General features: G+C 49.7%; 1 protein-coding gene across 1 annotated transcript; it reads left to right on the top strand.

The window, feature by feature from the left end:
- The first annotated feature begins 1,146 nt into the window (after nucleotides 1–1,146).
- Nucleotides 1,147–11,713, top strand: LOC149344778 (uncharacterized). The gene is made up of 6 exons (XM_089547303.1): nucleotides 1,147–1,248; nucleotides 8,467–8,806; nucleotides 9,099–9,322; nucleotides 9,834–9,993; nucleotides 11,038–11,134; nucleotides 11,662–11,713. The coding sequence occupies exons 1-6, from the start codon at nucleotides 1,147–1,149 to the stop codon at nucleotides 11,711–11,713; spliced, it is 975 nt and encodes a 324-aa protein (XP_089403429.1).
- Nucleotides 11,714–23,398: the final 11,685 nt, after the last annotated feature.

Here is a 23,398-nt window from a genome sequence, read left to right as displayed (position 1 = left end):
AGCTCGAGAAGACAGTTCTGGCCCATACTTGTCAGTGTGAAGGAGAGTGTAACTCGTGCACCATTCATTGCCGCCCTCTTTGAAGGAGACAGCAAGCCTCGCAATATAAAAGCCTTCATGCATGACTTCATCACTTAGATGTGTGAGCTCTAGACTGAAGGCATCTCCTGCAATGATCGTGTCATCAGTGTTAAGTTGTGCGCATTCATCTGTGATGCACCAGCAAGGGCATTCCTGAAATGTATCAAAGGGCACACTGCCTAATATGGTTGCGAGAAATGCACCCAGAAAGGCGTGTACTCAACTGCGCATAGCAAGATTACCTTTCCAGACTGTGGAAGTCCCCTGCGGTCTGACGAAAGTTTCAAGAGAATGCTACAGCCTGCTCATCACCATGAAGAATCTCCCTTACTGGACTTGAATATTGGGCTGGTGAGCCAGTTTCCACTGGACTATATGCACCTCGTTTGTTTGGGCGTAATGCGAAAGCTTCTAGTGCAGTATTGGGTGACAAGCAGGCCTTGCCTGTCAAAGATACGCTCCACATCCAAGGCTTCCATTTCTGCAAGTCTCATTCAATACAATGCTCATGTGCCTTCTGACATGAAGCGGAGACCAAGAGCTCTTCATTTCCTAGAGCAATGGAAGGCTGTGGAATTCAGGAACTTCTTGCTCTATTACGGGCCTGTTGCTCTGAAGGGGAAGCTGGAGAACCGATTTTATAGCCATTTTATGAAGTTCAGTGTAGCTGTCACAATCCTTGTCAGTGAGAGATTCTTGGCCACACATGCTGAGACTGCAGAACGCCTTCTCAGGGAGTTTGTTGCTGAGGCTGGCGACCTTTATGGAAGTGGCATTTATGTCTACAATGTTCACTCACTGGTGCACATAGCCAATGATGTTAGAGCATTTGGCCCCCTTGACGCTTTCTCAGCATTTCCTTTTGAAAATTATCTTCATGAGGTGAAAACACTGCTGAAGACGCATGCTCGAGCTCTTCAACAAGTTGTTCGACGACTGACTGAGAAGGAAGCAGGGCATCAAGCACAGTCTTTGTTGTCAAGGTTACCCTACAAGCTGTCAGGGCAACACTGCCAGGGGCCAGGGCCTGTAGGGTTCACGGGCATTCAGTACAGTGCTCTAGAAATGAGAGACACCATTTTTGCAGCTGGCAAGCGGGACAGCTTCATGAAGATGAAGGATGGGCACATCGTCCAGGTAGCCAACATCATTAGCACAGATGAAGGCGTGGGCTTGTGCTGCCGCTTTTTTGCAAGATTGGATAGCCTGTACCAACAACCTATTCAATCTGAGACCCTGAATGTCTTTGCTTCTGCACAGCTTTCCACTGATTTTTCTATATGGAGCATTAGTGACATACAACACAAGTGTGTGTGCCTGCCATGTGGACCACGTTATGGAGTTTTTCCCCTCCTGCACACTGTTAAGAGTGGACAACGTGGTCCTGGGAGCCGGGTGTGACTCATCGCAAAGCAAGGGATATGACGAGGCCTGGCGCCGGCGGCAGAAGCATAGACGACGACGGACGGGGTTTTTGCACTCCAAATCACCGAACCTCCGAACCGATCGAAGGGCGCTGTGTCCCACGGACCTGGGAGAAATTACTGTCAGACGAGTGTCGTCGTTAGGCAAAGATGCGGCGAGAGCTTGCCACAGCAGCAGCAACGGTGGAAGCAGAAATGCACACGAAGCACGGCGGCAGCAGCGGTATACGTTGGCCGAGTCGGCCTTCGGGTCACCGAACGGGATGATGCTACGCAAGGTCACGCTGAGCGAGGCTGCTAATTGAAAGACGCTGTGTCGAAGGGGTCTCGTGCTTCGGCCATCCGGCGGGGGAGTTCGAGAAGGTTCAACCACCTGCGAGGAGACTGCGGGATTCTGCTTTCCCACGGAGGCAACGCACAGAAAACTTGCGGCAGTGGTCAAGGTGACGCATCTGTGTTTGATGACTGTCTTCCCCTTCTCATCCCCCAAGCTGTGAGAGAGCGAGAGAGCTTCAGCACCGCCCCGTGCCGGGGGTGGTACCGCCAGCGTCATCAATGGCCCATCCGATTGGACAACGTTATTCGAACTAAGTTCCCCAGTCAGGGATCTGGGGAACGCGAACCGTATTTAACGGGATGTTGTTGTGTGATCGGAGCATTCGCATTCGATTCGATTCTCATCTGTAAATATGTAGAATAAACCCTTTTATACAGTTTTCCTCGATAGCGCAGTCCGACATCGTCATTCGGAGCCGGTACCTGCGGGGCTAAACGAGTTAGTCATCTCCAGGACCCCTCCGTCTTCAACTCTGGTTCCAGCGGTGGGATAGAAGCCCCATCTGTAACACTGGTTCCAGCGGTGGGCTTGTGGCCCCACTTCTAACACTGGTTGGCAGCAGCTGGGATGGACCGTGCGACATCGTGCTTTCTCCACGGGTGAGCGTTTTGGCTTTTGCTATGGGATTCGCCAGGCTTTAGATTCAGAGAAAAATCTTGACTGGGAATCAAGGGTTTGTCATTTGAGAAGGGTTATTCTCAAGGCATTTTTTTTGAGTTAGCAGAGCCAAAGCGGAGAAAGCGTCACAATGGACCTAATGAGATTGTTGAAGTCGGACTTGCTGTTGATATGCGAGGAACTGTCAGTGGAAGTTCAGAACAAAGTAACCAAAATTGAACTGGGTGAAATCATTCTTAAACACGTCAAGGATAACGATCACCTAGAAGTTACATGGAACTTGATACAGGAGGAAAAAGAAAAAGCCCGTAGAGAAAAAGCCGAACAGGAGGAAAAAGCGCGCACAGAGGAAAAAGCGCGTAAAGAGGAAGCTGATCGAGAGTGGGAAAAAGAGAAGGAACGGCAACGGCAACAGTGGAGGGTTGAAATTGAAACAAGGAAACTAAAGATATTAGAACTTCAAAACGAAATACGAAGAAAGGGCGGTAGTGTGAGAGCCGGAACTCCTGAAAGAGCAAGCGATGCTTATGAAATAGGTCCGCAGGCAAGACCCGCAAAGTCTGTGACCGTAGCCGAGTTGGTAAATCGCGACACCACGAGGGAAGTGGCAGAGAACGTGTGCAACTGGTACGGTGGTCCAAGGGAAGCCGCAGAATCCGAGACCGTGTCCAGTGTAGTTGGACGTAATGCTAAGAAAGAGCATTCCGAGATAGCGTCTCAACGACACGAGTGCGAGGATTCTCCTCCACGTGAGGCAGGAGTGGCAACGGACAACTTTGTTGGGACTGTTACGAGCGCGACCCTTTCAGTAGAGTCGATACAGGCGTCAAACCGGCAGGACCGCGAAAAGGGAGATTTTCCTATCGGAAAAGGTTTCGAGGTAGAAACAGCGGAAACCCCTTTTGAGAGTAACAACCGCGGTAAGAGCGAGTTGGGATGTCACAGTGGCTTCAGTGACAGGGGCTCCGGAGAGGCTACCTTGGTAATACTGGCACAAGAAGAATGCGAGGCTGCCGAGCATAAAAATAGAAGTGAGAGCCAGACTTCTAGACAAGAGGAGAACTCAGTTGAGGCTGAGCACTGCAGCAGAGAGAATGGCGCGCAGAGCAACAGCCAGGCGGGCTCAGTTGTAGCTGAACACTGCAGTAGGGAGAATGGCGCGCAGAGCGACAGCCAGGCGGGCTCAGTTGTAGCTGAGCACTGCAGTAGAGAGAATGGCGCGCAGAGCGACAGCCAGGCGGGCTCAGTTGTAGCTGAGCACTGCAATGTAAAGAATGACGCACAGAACGACAGGCAAGCGGGCTCAGTTGCAGCTGAGCACTGCAGTGCAGAGAATGGCGCGCAGAGCGACAGGCAAGCTGGAGAGGACAAACCCCAAAGATATGAGCTGGGGATCTCAGGGGCAGTTTCAAGTCCGTCTGTCAGCTGCGTGGAGCTGGCACTGTGCTGCGAAGGCACAGAGGCCAGTTTGGAATTTCAAGACAATTTCCGAGGTGCGACTGAGAAACTAGAGAGAGCTAGTTGCGATCAGGAGACGCACGCGGCACAGTCTAGGCGCAGGAAAAGGAAAAGGGCAAGAACCAAGAGGAAACGGATCAAATTCAAAGCCCTAAATTTGGTTGCGCAGACAGGGGCGAAAGAAAGAAATGCGGTGGAAGGAAAGGCGAAGCCTTCCCGCGTTGCGCCTCGTAAACTTACGCTTGCAGTTACTGGTCAGGCGGCACGCGAGTCAAAGGCTGACCGCAGTAATGAAAAGGGGAGAGCACGTCTTCCGACCAGAACAGGCGCGAAGTGCTTCAAGGAGCATCGGCCTGTAAGAAAGCCTAGACCGCGACGTCGGGACAAAAAGCCAGTTAGAAAAAAAGCAAAGCGGCCCAAGAGATCAGAAAGCGCCAGGTTGCGCGGCACTCAGCGCATGCGAACGCAGGCGTCGAACAACCGAGACGGCACATGCAGGCGTGTTCGGCGGGCGCACTTGAGAGGGATACGTCCTTCACATTTGGCACCGCATTCTAGGAAGCGCGCATGCCGAAAGGGTAGCCGAGTTTCCTGCGTGGGGCGAGAGAAAGAGGTACCTTCTCGCGCTGGTCACTGCTCGTTGTCCAGAGCCAGAGTCGGTTATCGACATTGTAGGCGCGACCAAGGTTTTCGGAGAGCCTCGAGGGGGCGTGGAAACGACGGTGAGAGTAGGGGATCGTTTTTTTCTGCAGCCTTTTGTCACGAGTTGGCCGCAGTACAATCAGTCAAAGCGCGACCCCGGCGGGCGCGTCTGAAAGACTAATCCTTTCAACTCGGCGGCGGGGAGTCAGCTTTCCCCCCCGCGTGGCGATTCGAAGTAGCTGTTTCTTTTTTTTATTCCTCTTTTTTTTTCTGTGTGTGTTTATGAAATCAGGCAGGGAAAGGCTACTTTTGAATTAAGACAAGTTGATCGGAGGTTACTGTTTTTTTTCCTTACCTTAGAAAGGATGGGGCGTCACTGAGTTAGAAATCACAGGTGTCGATTTCACATGCTACCAACTGATGACGGCACTCACAGGAGTGCAGCTCGAGTAGAACTACGCTTAGCGTCGCGTAGACGGAGCGTTGATCCCTTGACTGACATCTTACGAAAGGGAGCCTCACTGACATACACTGAAATGACCGAAGAGAAAACTCGCCTGAAGGAAGCTCGTGTCCCAACCTTTGCTTCGGACCACTTACTATGGTGAAGAGTTAAGTTCAGTGTGACGCCAGTGATAGATAGAGGACTGGGTGCTATTTTAAGTCACGTTGGCGACGGCCACGAAGAGCACCATGTTCTGTACGTCAGCCGCAGGCTGACCTGTATAGAAGAAGCGTTCAGCGCTTTAGACAAAGAGCGCGCGTTTGGTTTAGGCGGCACAGATGTTGTCGGGTTACCATAGTTACTTGAACGGCGCAAAGTTCATATTTGAGACTGACCATCGTCTCAAACGTGCTTATGACAGTTTTGTCCCCCCCAAAAAAATGGTCGCTTGCTTAGACGGAGTCCTGCTCTCCAAAAACAGAATTTCTCGATGCGTTTCAGGAACGCAAAACCGCACGGAAATGCTGATGGATTCAGCCGATTGTTGTAGACAGGAGTACTTGGTAGGACCACCTACTGTGTGTGGGTTTTTGATTTTAACCTTGGTCCAAGCAGTCCGTCTTTGGCGATTTCAAAGGGGATATTTTGCGCTTTCTCGGCACCAAAATTACGCCAAAATTCAGTCATGTTTTAGTAAACATTTGTTGTCATTGTGGGAAGCCTGGTGGGTCTTTGGCAAATTCCGAGCGCTTGCTTGTGGGTCAGTGCCCTGTCTCGTGGAACAGTCCACTGATGCCATTCTTTGTTGAATGTTCGAGCTTGGATGCCATTTCTGGAAACCAGCCCTTCCACCCGACTCCGGCCTCATCTCTTCCTGCCCAGCGGTCGTGAACGCTGGCCATTCGAGATTTTTCGTGCCGCGGACGAGCTGTTAAGAGTGGACAACGTGGTCCTGGGAGCCGGGTGTGACTCATCGCAAAGCAAGGGATATGACGAGGCCTGGCGCCGGCGGCAGAAGCATAGACGACGACGGACGGGGTTGTTGCACTCCAAATCACCGAACCTCCGAACCGATCGAAGGGCGCTGTGTCCCACGGACCTGGGAGAAATTACTGTCAGACGAGTGTCGTCGTTAGGCAAAGATGCGGCGAGAGCTTGCCACAGCAGCAGCAACGGTGGAAGCAGAAATGCACACGAAGCACGGCGGCAGCAGCGGTATACGTTGGCCGAGTCGGCCTTCGGGTCACCGAACGGGATGGTGCTACGCAAGGTCACGCTGAGCGAGGATGCTAATTGAAAGACGCTGTGTCGAAGGGGTCTCGTGCTTCGGCCATCCGGCGGGGGAGTTCGAGAAGGTTCAACCACCTGCGAGGAGACTGCGGGATTCTGCTTTCCCACGGAGGCAACGCACAGAAAACTTGCGGCAGTGGTCAAGGTGACGCATCTGTGTTTGATGACTGTCTTCCCCTTCTCATCCCCCAAGCTGTGAGAGAGCGAGAGAGCTTCAGCACCGCCCCGTGCCGGGGGTGGTACCGCCAGCGTCATCAATGGCCCATCCGATTGGACAACGTTATTCGAACTAAGTTCCCCAGTCAGGGATCTGGGGAACGCGAACCGTATTTAACGGGATGTTGTTGTGTGATCGGAGCATTCGCATTCGATTCGATTCTCATCTGTAAATATGTAGAATAAACCCTTTTGTACAGTTTTCCTCGATAGCGCAGTCCGACATCGTCATTCGGAGCCGGTACCTGCGGGGCTAAACGAGTTAGTCATCTCCAGGACCCCTCCGTCTTCAACTCTGGTTCCAGCGGTGGGATAGAAGCCCCATCTGTAACACTGGTTCCAGCGGTGGGCTTGTGGCCCCACTTCTAACAACACATATAAGCAAGAAACAGTGCAAAGCTGAAAAGTGCTTTTATCGGTGTTTGTTGGGACATTCCAGTTGTTTTGTGAGCTGGGTTCAGTCAGCTGACATCATTTGGTGGTGTACTAATAGTGTGTGAATAAATCTTGATTTCTGCCTGCTGCGGGCATTTCATTGCACGCTTATCGCATGTGTTCGTACTAAGCGTCCCTCATAACCTTAGTCGCTTTGGAACGTCAAACCCCATTAACCTAACCTGTTTGTACTGAAGAAGGGTTGCTCAAACTGTGTTTCGTGGGCTGCTTTTGTGGGTACCACGAGCACACACGTGGCCTGTCCTCCCTTTCTGGTACACTTTGGTGGGCGTATGTGGAGCAGACAGAGTACCCGGTTTGTTAAAACTCATTTCAGAGTGCTAGCTCTACTTAGATCAATCCTCAGTTTTATTCCGATGTCCATCCGCAACATAGATCGGTCTTGGCACACCAAGACTGTTAGCTCCAGTACGGACACTGTGTGTTTATGTTCTGACGGGCGCCAGCAGCAATGGCTCGTCCGGCGAAATTCGCAGCGTGCGAAGACCCTGCTTCGCCAGGGCACGTATGTTTAGAACACCTGCAAGGTGGTGCGGAAGGGGCATGGTGCATAAGGCAATGCATATTACATGCAATCAGGCACATGGCAACTGCATGCAAGTGTGGGCCACACTGCCACGTTAGCCGAGCCCAGCCAAGAAAACGTGCACGTCTCATGGGGCGTTGTTTTTGGGCAGATGCCTCTCAGATGAGCCCCTCCAGCCAATCGATGGCGTCGGCCGCATTTCATAACGACGCGGTTAACCTAATTAAGTCACCACTAATTCGCCATGCTATGCGCTAGCATGCATAAAGGGATTGGCCAAGGAGTGGAGGGAGAATCAATTGACACGATTGTTTGGGGGGTTCCTTTGAGTAGAATTTGCTGCTTAGTTCTTAAGTTGTATCTGACTATAATTTTCTACACTCTTGTCTTGGGGTTGGAGGGCTGAGTATGAGCAAGAGATGGACATTGAATAAAAACTGCTTGTTGAAAGTTATAAGAAAAAAACTTACAAAAGTGAATGTAAGAGCAAAAGGCACGTATGGTCCATTCACAAGCAACACTGAACGATTGTGACGCTTGTGATGACCGATTATAGGGGGGGGTTCCTTGGCATATGTTGAAGACTTTTGTGCGGGAAAAACGTTTAAGAACCCCTGTACTAAAGAATATTTTCATGCCTTTTTCAGTGTGGAAGAAGTTCTGCGTCGTCCACTTTGCAGAGAGTGATGAGGTGTCCGTGATACCAGCCATCTGGCTAATAAGTGAAAAAAAGGCTGCCTGGCCACCGTACAAAAATGCCAGTAAAATGACGATGGAAATAAAAAATTCTGAATGCCCAAAAAGTAATTGGCAAGAATACAATTGCCGTGTTCTCTGCGAGTGTGGTAAGCAAACTGTTTTTTGCATTGTTACTTACATTGTTGATCATCATATTATATCACTGATGTTTCTAACATGGTCCCTAATTACTTTTTATAACTTTATAGACACATATGATGCCGCACGACAAAAGGAGCAAGTTGCAGCTTTCACGTCTGACCTGACAAGTGAGGACGAAGATGCTGTACAGAGAAGGAGACGGCGGCCAGCAGTGCGATTTTTGTCTTCGGACGAGGACAGTGACAAGAGTTTCGGCAGCAACACACTTATGGAGCTGCCAGAGCCATCAATTTGTTCTGGCCTCCAACCAAAAGGAAGCTTCATTCCGCCTCCTCAGCCCCTAGTCATGGCTACCAAAAATCGCCAGCCTCATGCAGACAATGTGCCTGGCACCTCTAGCGTGAACTACCAATCTCCGACCAAACCTTCAGGACCTGGCAAAAACCGCAGGGTGACATGTTCAGGGAAGTCAAGTGAGTAGAAGTTTTACTAATTTTCTTTGTTACACCTGCTATATCGTGTGTGCAGGCACAACCCTGAATTATCACATTTGTATTTTGCTTGATCTTTGACTGAAAAAGCTTGCCTGGGTTGTGTTAATCCTTAGTTTCCTTAAAATTCGCTCAGCTCAGCAGCCCGCAGCAAATAAAATGGTGCTTTACTCTTTGTTTTGTGTTCAGTGAGTGCAGAATACGCAAGTATAACATTTTGTTGTCTAAAGCATGGAATGAAGCGTCCAGTCGCATTCCACCTTTTCTTCAACAGCACTGCAGAAAAAGACTCTCAAGGCCTTGCAAGAGATAAGAGCAGAGCTTGCAGAACACAGCAAAATATTAAAGAAGTTGGAGCGTTTAAGCTTGCAGCGCCAGCCATCTCAACATCCTGAGCCTGTCGACAACAATGTCCTGGAGTTGATGCCACTGTCATCGTTTGAAAGTTTACAAGAGCTGGAGAATGAGCTGTGTAACGCTAAGAAAAGAACGGACCTGGTAAGTTTTTTGTAATTGTAGCTGACTGAATGAAGCTAGCCAGACAGCTCAGATGTACTATCGCTCTTCACTGATATGGTTGCTGGACAAGGAGACATATATGGCAGAAGAAACGAAGTGGGCTGGCAAAGCGATACAACTTGGTCTTTTATTGAAAGATTACTAGCTTTCGTGCGGCAACCCCTCTTACAAACACTGCACTCTGCATGCTCGTTTTATTGTTCTCCATATTTTAGTGTACTAACTTTATAAAATAGCCATTTGACAAGTGCCAGCTGACCTCAAGTAACAGCATCAAGCTGTTGCAGCCTTAACGTCCACTGGTAGCTAATATATCTGCTCTTTATGTAGCTTCCATTTGTACTGGTAAAAAGTAAAAATGATTTTGGCTTTGCTATTTCTGATAAATTTTAACCTTGCAACTGCTCATTAGTAAAATATAGGTAGCTTTGGTGACAAGTTACTAGCAACAGATGATTATGCTAAACATGACCTGTTTCTTGTTTTCCAGGTCGCTTATCTCTCAGAAATTGGGGGTACCTCGCCACAGGATTCGCTGCGGCATATCATGCGGCGCTGTATGAAGGACGAGTACGCGCAACAGTTCAGCATGACTGGACGAAAGGGGAAGAAGGCATTTCTGGGTTTTCGTCTCCTGGGAGTCATGATCGGTAAGCTGACATTTAAGTTGCGGTATAGAAAGCTGCATATATTAATATTCCTTACATTTCAAAGTGATGTGTGCATTATTATAGCAGTATCTGCACCGCTGTCGAATAGTGCTGTAGCATTAAAATGCCATCTGACTGTGTGTTAAGCAAGCTTTCCAGTGCCGTCCGACACGTCTCAGCAGTAGCCTGTTTTTATCACGAAACAGGTTGAGTATGCTGCATAGTTTTAAGGAGACAAATTTGTTCTGACCCTTGTATTAAAACTCACAAAGTGAATAAGGGAGGGAAAAGCCTCGGCTTGTCAACATTTCTGCAAGAGGACTTGTCTTCATCAGGGCAAAGGGTTCGTCATTAATGGGGTTTCAATAAGGTCTTCATTCCGAGGAGGAAGGCCTGGAAGGGAGGAGGACATGAAGTGGGAAGGGTGTCAGGATGGGGAGAATGAATCTTGTCCAAGCATGATGACTGCTAAAGAGGATTGGCAAGTCAGTTGAGCCTGTTTAAATGTAACCATATTGTAGAACACATGATCTGGTGAAATTTCATCATCGAAAAGCTGGAAAAACACTGGGCAAGGAAAAGGCATGACACACACCGGTGCGGCCCTTACAACTGAATTTATTTTGAATACATGTGGTCTGTCTTACTACTGTTCCTGCATACATTAACAATAGCAACTGAAATCTTACTACATAAGACAATTCACCATATTTTCTGGTGTCTGCCAGCACTGGTAATAACGCTGCAACTGCTATATTTTTACTTCGAAAAGCTCATTTTTGAAAATTTTTTAGTCTTCCCTGAAACACCTGGTAGGTCATGTGAATGGTCCTTATACCTTTACCTTTCAGTAATCGTCATTATTTCTTTTCTTATATGCGCTTAAATTATTTTTCTACCTGTTGTTTTAAAATTTGTTATATATATACATGTTGGCTTAACAATCTTGCGTTGAATTCTCACAAATTATAGAGTAGGTTTTGTGATATTTACTGAAATCGGTGCTTATACAAACTTCTGGGTTTTTGGTGTTTACCTTTTCAGAGGAAGTGAAGAAAAACTTCCCTGCGGTGACTGAAATGCAAGTTCAAACATACGCAGCAGATTGGCTGCGCTACGCTCCATCAAGGATTAAGCGAAGGTAGTTGATTGTTTCTGCAGAAGTGATTCACTTCACTGCTTTAGCAAAGAGCTGTGGCTGTACACATGCCAGATGCCCATTGGGCGCTCTGCTTGACGAGCAAAGTAGCAGTACATTTGTGATGTGGCAACTTGGGCAACATTAGTGTAGAAAATTATGACATTAGCCCAGTGGCTGTATTGAAAACTAGTAATTCTACAGATTACCTCCTTCTGAGCATGTGTTTCCACTTTTGTGAGCAATGTCATTTGCAGATATATTTCTGGGAACGTAAGGTTGAAAAACAATGACAAGTGGCTGGGTAGGGCATATGCAATGCTGACTCATGACTACTCTGCTTTGGTTACAGACACAAACATATTGTGCCAGCATCGGCTTCCTGCGGCCATATTTTTGCATCAAAATGAACTTAAATTCTATGTTTCGCATCCTTCATGATGTGTGTTTGCTGGCGGACATTTTTGTTCTTTCAAATATTATTTTCCATAACATTCACTGATCGCATTTTTAATTTTTTTACCTTACAGGACCCAGCCTACACCTCACGAGATGGCACACAATACCAGTAGTGCTGAATAAAAGCACTTTCACTTTTTCAATAATTTATTAAACTTATTGTTCACAGTGCACATTTGTTTTGTCTAAATAAGTGCTACCTTTCTCACCAGCTGTTGTCGATGGCTGGCCACAGTATGAAAAAGCAAGATCACATACAATGTGCGATTCATCATTATATTGTAATGTTGCTTCACTGTTGCATTTATGTTTCCAGAAACATACAACATTGCTGAAACGGTTTAGCAACGATGCACCAACATTTTTGAAATGTTGCACCAACATTCTTAAAAATTCAGGGGGCACTTTGACTGTCTAAAGTGGGTAGAGGCGGAAGCGTTTTCCGCACCACCTTCGCTTTTTCTGTGGCACTGGTGGCGTCACATATATTTCAGTACTAATTACTAAGTAATGGCAAATCTCTAATTAATTGTTAATTACTGATTAATGTCTGAATACTAATTAACTGCTAATTAATGACGCTTAAGCTTCGCCTTTAGGAGTGGAACGCGACAGCGCGTTGTAGCGCTGCCAGGGAGTCCACGGAACGCCACCACCCGTTCGGCGCGATGCCTTGCCCTTTGAACGCAACGCTTTTTGAGGAAAGGAAATGGCGCTTTTTGAGGAAAGGAAATGGCGCAGTAATTCTCTGTCATCTCGGTGGACACCTGAACCTAGAGAAAGGGAGGTAGGAGTGAAAGAAGATAGATAAAGAGGAGCCGTAATGAAGAAAATGAAAATTGTATCTGAGGAAAGGAAATTACGCAGTAACTGTCTCACATATCTCGGTGGACACCCGTCAAAATTCAGGGGGGCATTTTTTGACCTAAAGTGTGGTCAGTGATGTGTTGTTAAGATGTTATGCTTCGCCCCTAAGAGTGGAATGCGACAGCGTCTTGCAACGCTGCCAAGGAGTCCATAGAACGCCATCGCCCATTCAGTTGTACACCTCACTCGTCGGTAAATTGGTTTTTGAGGAAAGGAAATGTATCTGTCTCTCATATCTCGGTGGACACCTAAACCTCGCCGGAAGGGAAGGGAGGAGGATGGCAGTATGTGAAGACACCGTATTCACTAGACGCGCCTTTGTTCATTCCAAACCATCGAGCTGGCATGGCGGAGTGGATAGCGTGCTCGTCTCTCACGCCGAAGACCGGGGTTCGATTCCTGAGCTCGTCCAATTTCTTAATCGCTTTTATTTATTTATATGGCCTGACTAGTAAAGCTAATTAGGCTATTTGGGTGATTAAGCAATTAACTAAGCTCAGTCCCACTTACTTGGAGCATCACTATACGATCCCTTCAATTGGTTGTATGGTTACCAGCCAAAGTGCAATTGGCCCCGTTTGAAATTCGCGCACTGTGACGTCACGACCGTTTCCACCAATTGAAAAGCGTGACATTTTCCGTCGACAACTGCTGCTTACAACGATGAGACATTAAAGGCTTCCGCCTTAAAACATTGCACCAACATTTTTGTAACGTTGTAGCAATATTACTGTAACATTGCAGCAACATTTTTGTAATGTTGCAGCAACATTGTTGTAACATTGCATGCTAACGTTAGCTGAATGTGATTTCAAGAGGACATTATCCACGTTGCAGCAACATTGTCATGAAACATTACTGCAACGTTACTGCAACGTTTTGTGCTACCAGGGCTGCTGTCTTGATCACGTCGACTGACTCCGTAGGTAACTTACTCAGTTTATTGCAAAGCTTCGCCGCATAGCGCTGTTCAAACTTTGATCCCTGGTTTTCTCGACGCAGCGACGGAGCAGGGGTACACGTTCGAACACGTCCACTAGTTTGACCTGCTCGAAGCCAACTGAGGTCTTTGCATTGTGAAGCTCAAGGTTCCCCCTCCTTCCCCCAAAAGCGGTTCCCCGATCTAGCGCATGCATGCGCCACGCCGCGACTTGTCTCGTTACTTTCAGGACAGACCCTGTATATCCCGCCCGACAACCTCCTAATAGGAAGCAGTTTCTTCCAGCTCTAGCCTGTGCGATCAGCAACCGGCTGATCAGCGGGCCCACTGAATAGCAGAAGCTATCGGACTCGTACAGTGGTCCACACGCATGTCTAGAGCGCTCGAACCACTAACTCTGTTCTGGATTTATGTCAATCGTCGCTGCCTGGCGGGCTCGGTAGAGGTTTTAAAGACATGAGGACTTAAATACTTTCCATGCGAATGTGCATGTACGACAAGGTCAGGTTTCGAGCCCTAGGCCACTTGTAAATGACAAAAGTGCACTCTACGGTTCGAGCGCTGTAGAAAAGTGTGGGGACGGTTGTCTGCTGAGGACCCCGCCCAAGAAGACCGGTCCCCCGGCTACTTTTGTCTTTATTGAAATAAATATTTTTCACCTCGATTATCACGATCTCTGTGCGAAGTTCTCCGCAAGAAAATATGTATTATGGGCTCGGAAAACGAATTAAACAACAACGGGGGACACACAACTTAAGCGGGAGGTTTGCGCCACGCGGCCTGCCTCCGCAAACCATGGCCTCTTGTCCACAGTCGTTCACTTCCCTCTTCCTCTCTCCGAACACGCCGAAATTGGCCCTGGCCACGTTTCCGTGGCCCACTGAACGCCTAAAAGGCTGTCACGTGGCTGACGACCTTCTCCGTGTTATTTTTATGACTCGGTTTCTCTTATTGCATGCCGCCATTCGATCTCGAAAGGTGAGAGCAGAGGTGTGCGGAAAAGAAGAGCGGCGGCCGCGTTTCGATGGAGGCGAAACGCAAGAGGCGCCCGTGTGCTGTGCACATCAAAGATCCTCAGGTGGTGGTGGTGGTGTAAAACATTTATTTATACTATATACAAGAGAGGTATTGCTTGGACCGTGCCTGAAGGGCCCGGCCCTCACAATCACTAGGAGGGATCCCTAGTCCGGGACCCCTGTGGCCTCCGCGGCGGCCCGGGCTCTTGTCACCAGGGCTCGTTGGTCCTGGAGAGTTGAGCAGACGAGCAGGGCAGCCTCCCAGTCCTCTCGGGTGGGGTGGGGGTGGGGTGGGAAAGCAGGATTGGCAGGGCATGCCCACACCATGTGATACGTGTCCGCAAACACTTCCCCACAGTGTGGACACTCGCCCGAAAAGGCCGAATTGAAATGTTTGAGCACTGCCGGGCACAGTACCGTGTTGGTGTAGAGGCGAAGTAGCCAACGCTCCTCTGCCGTATTGAGGCCTTTACAGGGGGGTGGGTATCGGCCGTGAGCGTTTTGATACAGGAGAGAGATCTCCCGAAAAGTAATAGCCGGATTAAAATCAGTAGCCGGATCAGGCGGCGAGAGAGGCGATGCCCGGTGGTTAAGCGCGCGGGCGGTAGTGTCCGCTACCTTATTTCCCTCTATCCCCGCATGTGCTGGGGCCCAGATGATGGTGCGCCGGGTTGGGAAATCCCGGTACTCACATCTGTGTAAAATTTGGAAAGCACGATCTGGAATTTGGCCCTGTTGAAAATTGCGGCAAGCTTCTCTTGAGTCGGTGATAATGACTCGGGACGCTGGATCCGCAGCTGCAAGTGTGATAGCAACTTCCTCCGCGAATGTAATGTTGGGGGCACGGAAGGTGAGGCCCTGAACTGGGTTTTTTTGGTGGACAACGGCAGCCGTGTACCACCCCCCACGGTGTGGACCTGCCGCGACCGTGTAAAATACCCCTGGTCGAGCACCGTACTGCTTGGAAATGGCCTCCGCTCGCGCGAGGCGGCGGCCGTCATGGGCATCTTTTGTCATGTTATTGGGGAGGGGGCGAACCTTTAGTGCGAAGCGCCAGGCCTCGGGCATGGATACCCGCTTCTCCTCTTGGGTTGTGTAATTGATGTGGAGGCGGGTCAGTAGGCGGCTACCCGCACGTGTTTTGCTTAACCGCAAGTATTGATTGCTGAGATGAGCCTCGCGCAGCTCCCCAAAGGTGTTCGTCATCCCCAGGCCGAGGAGACGTTGGTTGGATGTTGCAATTGGGAGGTCGAGAGCTCTCTTATAGATTTTTCGGAGAATCACTTCGAAAGCGTTCTCATCGCATTTGCGCAGGTGGAGGTACGGTGCCGAATACAGGATTCGACTGGTTACGAATGCATTCGCCAGCCGCAGGGCGTCTTTGCATCGCAACCCCCCTCGTTTGTTTGATACCCGGCGGACCATACGGCCCACCTGATCCCCCACCTTGCGGAGTTTCTTCAGCGTGGTGTCAATCTTGCGGTTCTTTTGTATGTAGAGTCCCAATACTCTGATTTCATCGTGTTCAGGTATCGGGCCACTAAGCAGGGAGAGGGCAATTTTGGTAGAAATTATTCCGGAGACTTCCACTATGGCACCTCTTTCTCTCCTCCTTCTTTCACTCCTACCTTCCTCCCTTCCCTAGCGGTGCGGTTGAGGTGTCCGCCGATATATGTGAGACAGATGCTGCGCCATTTCCTTTCCTCAAAAACAAATTTCACGAATTTAACCTTCAAAATTGGCGCTGAAACATGGCGCCCATAGATGATCTTAAAAGAAGGGATTGAGTTGGGCTTTTGAGGGATGGTTTACGAAAAAAAAATATTTGTATAATAACATTGTTCCGCGGCTTATGAGGGCTGCGGTTATAGATTATACTTTATTGATAAATTGTGGACCCATTAAATCTTATTCGCCAATTCTGAAGGCGGTCTTCTGATTCGTCCAATCTGCCGTGAGCCGGCGTTATGACAACCCTCAAGTTCTGACGCACGCTCGGGGACCACGAGGTAATCACGCGGTATTCCCAAACGCGCTGGTTCTGAGCATTAGTCGGGGTCCTGCGTCCGTCTTCCGTATCATGTAGCCGCACCACTCACCTGTTGTGTTCAGCTTACTTCGCTCGTCATCTCTGGTCCCCGAACGGCACGCGAATACTACGGGGGCGGAGTGGTTGTGTGATGTGATTGAACGTACAGAATCTCACTTGGTCGATGTTTTTTCGGTTCCCAGCACCACGGCACTTCTTCTATATTTGACTCCCACCTTCCTACCTTCCCTGGCATCGCCGTTGAGGTGTCCACCGATAAATGAGATAGTGACTGTGGTTTTGCTTTCCCCATGCCCATTTTTATTTTCATGCATGGTTGTGGTCTCAACCATAAAAAAGACTGTTGCTGCTACTTTTGCTTCCGAATAACAAAGTTGTAAAGCCCTAGCTGCGAGCGCGAGTTCTCCCAGATTCGAAAATGAAAATTGGGTTTTAGGAAAGGAAATTACGTGGTAACTCCCTCACAATCTCGGAGGACACCCGAACTACGCCGTAAGGAAACATGTAAAGGAGGGAATGAAAAAAAAGGAAAGAAGAGGTGGCTTAGTGGAGGTCTCCGGAATAATTTCTACCACCTGGGGATCCTTAACGTCCGCTGACATCACTCTGCACACGGGAAGTCTAGCTCTTTGAAAACTGGTTTGGTTTATGGTTTGGTTTATGGGGTTTAACGTCCCAAAGCGACTAAGGCTATGAGAGACGCCGCAGTGGAGGGCTCCGGAAATTTCGACCACCTGCGGTTCTTTAACGTGCACTATAGTGCTGTGTAATTTCTGTGTATCCCATCGTGTGATCCCTTTCTGTGAAGATCACCTCGCTTGGGTCCGCCCGGAAGGAAAAGCCTTGGGCGAACTCGTGGGCCGTCTCATTACCAGGCAGGGCAATTTTCCGAGAAATGCGCAAACTGCGAACTTTGGGCCACCTTGGACCACATACTGTGGGAGTGTCCTCGTGCCCCCCCCCCCCCCCCCCCGCGAGAACGACGACACATAAAGTCGAAAGACCAATGGGAGGCATTACCACTGAGCTCCGGCCCGCAGACTCAGCTACAACTCGTCTGACTGGCCGAAGGCGCCGCCGAGAGCCAACAGCTTTCTGCTGTTGTTAGGCGGGCTCTTTCTCTTGAGCATTACAAGATTTCCTATCCTATGCGAGGGGGAAAAAATCGTTTCGAGGAACTTAAAGGCCCAGTAACTCTCTTAATTTTCGGTTAACACCTCAGCCGCACCGTGCGAAGGGAGGAAGATGAAAGTGAAAGAATCAAGAAAGAAACAGGTACCGCAGTGGAGGGCTACAGAATAATTCCGCTGACTGGGGATCTTTATGGATCTTTTAAGTGCACACGGGCGATATTTCGCGTTTCGCCTTCATCGAAACGCGGCACTCTCGGCCGGGTTCGAACCTTGGTGTTCGGGCTCAGTAGCTCGAGCTTCCCTAACTCCTGAGCTGTAAACGCGGATTTGCTGAAGTTTTTGTGACTAGAAAGAAAAGGCGACAGAGAGAAAAAAAACTATTTTGCAGAAGAATTCGGACCTTCTAGGGCCCATGGGTCTCCACACCACCACACCACACTCAAACGTTCATACCTAAAAGGTCCATGACGCTGGCAGTGCGGCTGGCGACGATCTTCTGTTTTACCGGATCCGTGGGGCGTAGTGAAGTCTCCCAGTCCTCCCATGTTTGCAATGGCACCGGCCAGTCGGGTAGAGGTGAAGCCGGACAGGCCGTGACCATATGAGTCAGGTTTGCCTTCTGTGCATTGCGCAGAGGCCAGGAAGGTGGGATAGGCCGGTAATCAGAGAGCAGAGAGGGGGTAGGTATGGTCCGCGTTTGCACGCGGCGCCGTAAGTGTTCCTCCCTAAAAGGGAAAGAGAGTCGGGGGTGGGTATATTTTTGCCTTTCGGCACGGGCATTTGCGATGAGTTCAGCGAAGGTACACGCACGCTCCTTTGAGAAACATCCGCCCCCCCCCCCCATTATGTCCGCCTGTGCCGGGTTTCTAGACCCTCGGGCTAAAGAATCGGCGGCCCCATTGCCGGGGCCTTCAGAGTGCGAGGGCACCCAGATGAGCTGAGTGCTGCAGGAGGAAAGCGTCTGGGTCAGTATTTGATGGGTGGCAGGGTGAACTCTGCCCCTAATATCATTTAGGAGGGGTGTTTTTTAATCCCTCAGTATATAGGTGGCACTGGAGCTGCCGAGCGCAAGCGCTATAATTATTTCTTCTTCTTCCTCTGGGTTGGTTCCCTTGGGTAATTCTTTTATAACTGCAGGGATGTGCGGTGTGTACGCAACCGCTGTGGCTCCATGCTGGTCGCATGGTGGTGGTGGTGAAAACATTTATTACGAATGAACAGGAGGTATGTTTGGATCAGCCCGTAAGGGACCGATCCTTACAAACACTAGGTGGAGGTCCCTAGTATGGGACCCCAGTGGCGGTTGCCGCCGCCCGGGCGCGCCCGACTAAGGCTTGTTGGGCCTGTAAGTCGTGGCAGTCGAGCAGGGTCGCCTCCCAGTCCTCCCGGGTTGGGTTGGGGATGGGGGGAATAGCGGGGTTGGAAGGGCAGGCCCACAGCATGTGATAGGTGTCAGAAGACACCGCACTACAGTGTGGGCAGCTGCCGCTAAAGGAGGGGTCAAAATTTTTTAGCGCTGCCTGGCACAGCAATGTATTGGTGAGAAGGCGGAGAAGGAGCCGCTCATCCGCCTTCTTCAGGCCTTTACATGGGCTAGGGTAAAGGCGATGACAATTTTGATAATATGTTGTAATATCTTTGAATGTATAGATCGGATTAAAATCGGGTTCCTGATCGGATGAGGAGGAGAAAACAGCCCGGTGAGAGAGCGCGCGGGCGGCTGCGTCTGCTGCCTCGTTTCCTGCCAACCCCTGATGAGCAAGGGCCCATATGAGGTAACGGTGTGCGGGGTCCGTATCCCGTATGCAATTTTGGTATATTCGATAGGCTAGGAAGGGAGTGCAGCCTTGTTCGACGTTCCGACAGGCCCCTCGCGAGTCGGCGATTATATATTTTGAATTGGAATGTGAGGCCGCGAGAGCAATCGCGACCTCTTCTGCTTGTGTTGCACTGCGGGCTCTGAAAGTTAGGCCGTTAACTGTGTTGCTGTTGTGAACTACGGCGGCCGTGTACCCTCCCCCGTGGTGAGGGCCGGAGGCGTCCACGTAGTATACACCTGTTTTGTTGCCATAATATCGGGCTAGCGCTTCCGCTCGTGCCAGGCGCCGACCATTATGGTCTTCATGTGACATGTTTGCTGGAAGAGGCCGCACGTGGAGGGCACGTCTCCACAGTTCCGGGATGCAAAACCTGTCTTCCATTGTAGGGGTGTGTTGGATATGGAGTCGAGCAAGAAGGCGGCGACCCGACTCCGTTAGCGACAAGCGCGTGTACTGGTTTGTAAGGTGCGCCTCCCGGAGCTCCCGGAAAGTATTCACCACCCCAAGAGCCATAAGCCGGCTGTTTGAAGTAGTGATGGGGAGGTCAAGGGCACGTTTAACAATTTTGCGAAGGATGACCTCAAGGGCGTCCTCCTCTTGTTTCCGTAGGTGGAGATAAGGAGTCGAATAGAGAATTCGACTAGTTACGAAGGCGTTTGCCAGCCGCAAGGCTTCCTTACTTCGTAACCCTCCGCGTTTGTTGGAAACCCGGCGGACCATACGGCCCACCTGGTCCCCCACCTTACTGAGTTTGGCCAATGTAGTGTCTGGCCGCCTGTGTTTGTGGATGTAGAGTCCGAGTACCCGTATCTCATCACTTTCGCGTATGGGACCACTCTCAAGAGAAAGAGATATTTTAGTTGTGCACTTCTGTGAGGGGCGGAGGTGCACAAATTCCGATTTTTGAGGGGAACATTGAAGACCGCAGCGGCGGGCGTAGCGGTCTACTATCGTCGCCGCTGTTTGCAGGCTGGTTTCAATGTCTCCTGTGCTGCCCTGCGTGGCCCACAGAGTGATGTCATCGGCGTACAGGGCGTGCTGCACGCCGGCGACACCACTCAGCTGGGCCGGCAGGTGGATCATGGCCAGATTGAAGAGCAGCGGGGAAAGTACCGCGCCTTGAGGGGTTCCCCGCGTGCCGAGTAGGTAAGGACCATGGTCTCTATCTTGAATTCGAATGTAGGATTGACGATCCATTAAAAATTGGCTTATGTATTGGAATGTGTTGCGGCCACAGTCGGTGTGACTTAGGTTAGTGAGTATGATCTCATGTGTTATTTTATTTATTTATTTCAATACCCTAAAGGCCCAATGCGGGCATTACATAGGGGGGGATTCATGAAAGAAAACAACAGATATAAAACACAGAATACAAACGGCTGAAAACAGAAGTAAACAAGTTAAGAAGGCAGGTACAAGTTAATAAGAGGAACAAAAAATGAGGTATTTGAAAAAAAAAAAATTCACATGTAGCAAACCGCGCAAAAAAAAACAAGAAAAATCCCGGCTTCGAAAGTTGCTAAACACAGCATCTAACATTTTGCGGAACGTTACGGCCAGCACACACACACACTAGAGCAACCAAGAAAAAACAAAACAAAAAAACAAAAAAAAAAGAACGCACATCAACATATGTTAGAATTTTCTAAATAGGACCAAAGAGCTGTTTGAAATGAGGATGTTTCAGCGATAGTCGCAATGCTAGAAGGAAGCGAATTCCACTCTTCGATAGACAAGACCAATGGTGAGTATTTGTATCCTTCTGTCCGAGCGAAAATAGGTTTAATCTTCTGCATGTGATCTACACGAGCCGATGTGTGCGGTGCCGGGAGAAGATGAGAGCTTGAAAATGGTGTGTTGCTGTGGTAGATAGTATGGAAAAAGGATAAACGGCTGAATTTTCTGCGCATGACCAGAGGCGAGAGATGGAGCGATAGTTTCAGTGCTGTTACACTTTGATACCGAGAGTAACGGGAAAGGATGAAACGAGCAGCTTTGTTTTGAATAGATTCCAACATGTTGATGAGATAGACGTGATGAGGGTTCCAGATCACCGACGCGTATTCTATCGCAGGCCTGATCAGCTTGTTGAATGCGTGTAGTTTTGTGTCCTGGTTGGCTTGGTGCAGTCGGCGTTTAAGAAGACCAAGTTTTTTTAAGGCTTTGTTAGTGATTTGTTCAATATGAGTGCTCCAGGATAAATTAGAGTTAAAATTTACTCCGAGGTATTTTACCGACGCTGCAGTTTCAATAGTAGTATTATTAACTGAGTAGGCATTAGGGCTCATGTTGGCAACGGAAGTAAACTTCCGTTGTCAAATGCCCCTTTAAGATCCAAGGCGAGTACTACCCGGTCATTATGGGGGCATTCGAGGGGGTCAAGGACTTCCCGATTGAGTTGCAGGAGGACATCCTGTGCGGATCTGTGTGGGCGGAATCCGAACATGGTGCTTGCAAAGACCTGTTTGTGTTCAAGATGTGTAGATAACCGATCCCGCACCATCGTCTCCATTAGTTTGCCCACACATGAGGTGAGAGAGATGGGGCGGAGGTTATCTGTGTCAATTGGTTTGCCAGCTTTAGGAATAAAAGTGACCAAAGCCGTTTTCCATTCGATTGGCAGGGGGGTGTCCCCGCGCCAAATCGCATTGACGTATTCCGGGAGGGACTGGTAAGCCAAGTCGGGCAGGTTCGTCAAAAGCTTGACGGTGACCTTATCCCGTCCTGGCGCAGTGCCCCGTTTCATTTTGGCGAGAGCCGCCCGCAGATCATGGAGCTGGAAAGGTTGATCCAGCTCCGTGTTCTCTCTGCCTGCATAAGAGTACGCAGATCCACGGGGGTCTTGGGCTGTACACAGATACTGGTCCCGAAGTTTCTGTGCCAGTTGAGTCGTGTTGCCAGGAAAAGCGTGCATGGCTCGCTGCAAATGTTTGTGTGTTTCGGTTCGTGTTTGAGTTGGGTCGATTAGGGCTCGAAAGAGACGCCACGTGTTTCGGCTGGACATTTGTCGCGCGGCCGTGTTGCATCTATCTACCCAGTTGGAGTCGGCGAGTTGGGCCGCGTACTCTGCCGCTTTCTGGGTAAGCTCGGCAATTCGAGCTTTAAGCTTTCTATTGTGTTTCTGGCGTCGCCAACGGCGGACGAGGCTGCGACGGGCTTCCCAGAGGTGTAGAACGTGGTTATCCACGTCCGTGACCGCCTCTGAGAGCTGGATGTGTTTTTCATGCGAGGAAAGGTGTGCCAGCTGTGTGGCCTTGTTGGGACCATGCTGTGTGGCCTTGTGCGGAAATGGGTGTATTATCAAGTGAGTTAAAATTTTGCCTGAATTTCTTCCAATCTGGGATATGGGCTTGTGTTCTGGGACGCTTGAGGGGGCGTGTGCGTAGTATAGTGTTAATGATGCAGTGGTCGCTACCGAGGGTCTCCTCGGTGTTGAGCCAGTCTGCGTGTCGTATGTTGCGAGTGAAGGTTAAGTCCGGACACGTATCCCGTGTCACGGAATTTCCTAGCCGGGTTGGGTGGACAGGGTCCGTGTGGAGGGTGAGGCCCAACGTGGACGCAAGCTCCGCCAGCTTACGCCCGCGCGACTCCTCCTTGCGATACCCCCACTGCTGACTGGGAGCGTTAAAATCGCCCACAATCAGCAGGGGATCGCGGCCCGCTACTCTTAGCGTGCGGCTAAAGAGGTCCGCAAAAGTCACTCGCTTTAGTTTGGGAGAGCAGTACACGTTGAGTATATGCAACGGTGGGTCCCTGCGGCGGACTGGTAGGAGGGTCACCATTACATAAGAGTACTCTAGTTGGAGGTCGAGATCCACTAGGTTGGCTGTGTAGTCTTTGTGAACGACAAGACAAGACGCGGGATCCTGTTGGAACGTCGTGTAATTTGAAATTGTGGCGCCCAGGCCTGGCTCTTGGAGGGCAACCACGGCTGGTAAGGACTCGAAAGTTTCAAGGTAGAGGCGGAAATTGGCCCGCTTAG

Source organism: Amblyomma mixtum, chromosome 5, assembly GCF_055824585.1.
Source record: "Amblyomma mixtum isolate Tamu chromosome 5, ASM5582458v1, whole genome shotgun sequence".
NCBI classification, from domain to species: domain Eukaryota; kingdom Metazoa; phylum Arthropoda; class Arachnida; order Ixodida; family Ixodidae; genus Amblyomma; species Amblyomma mixtum.
This window is presented reverse-complemented; position numbering and strand designations above follow the sequence as displayed.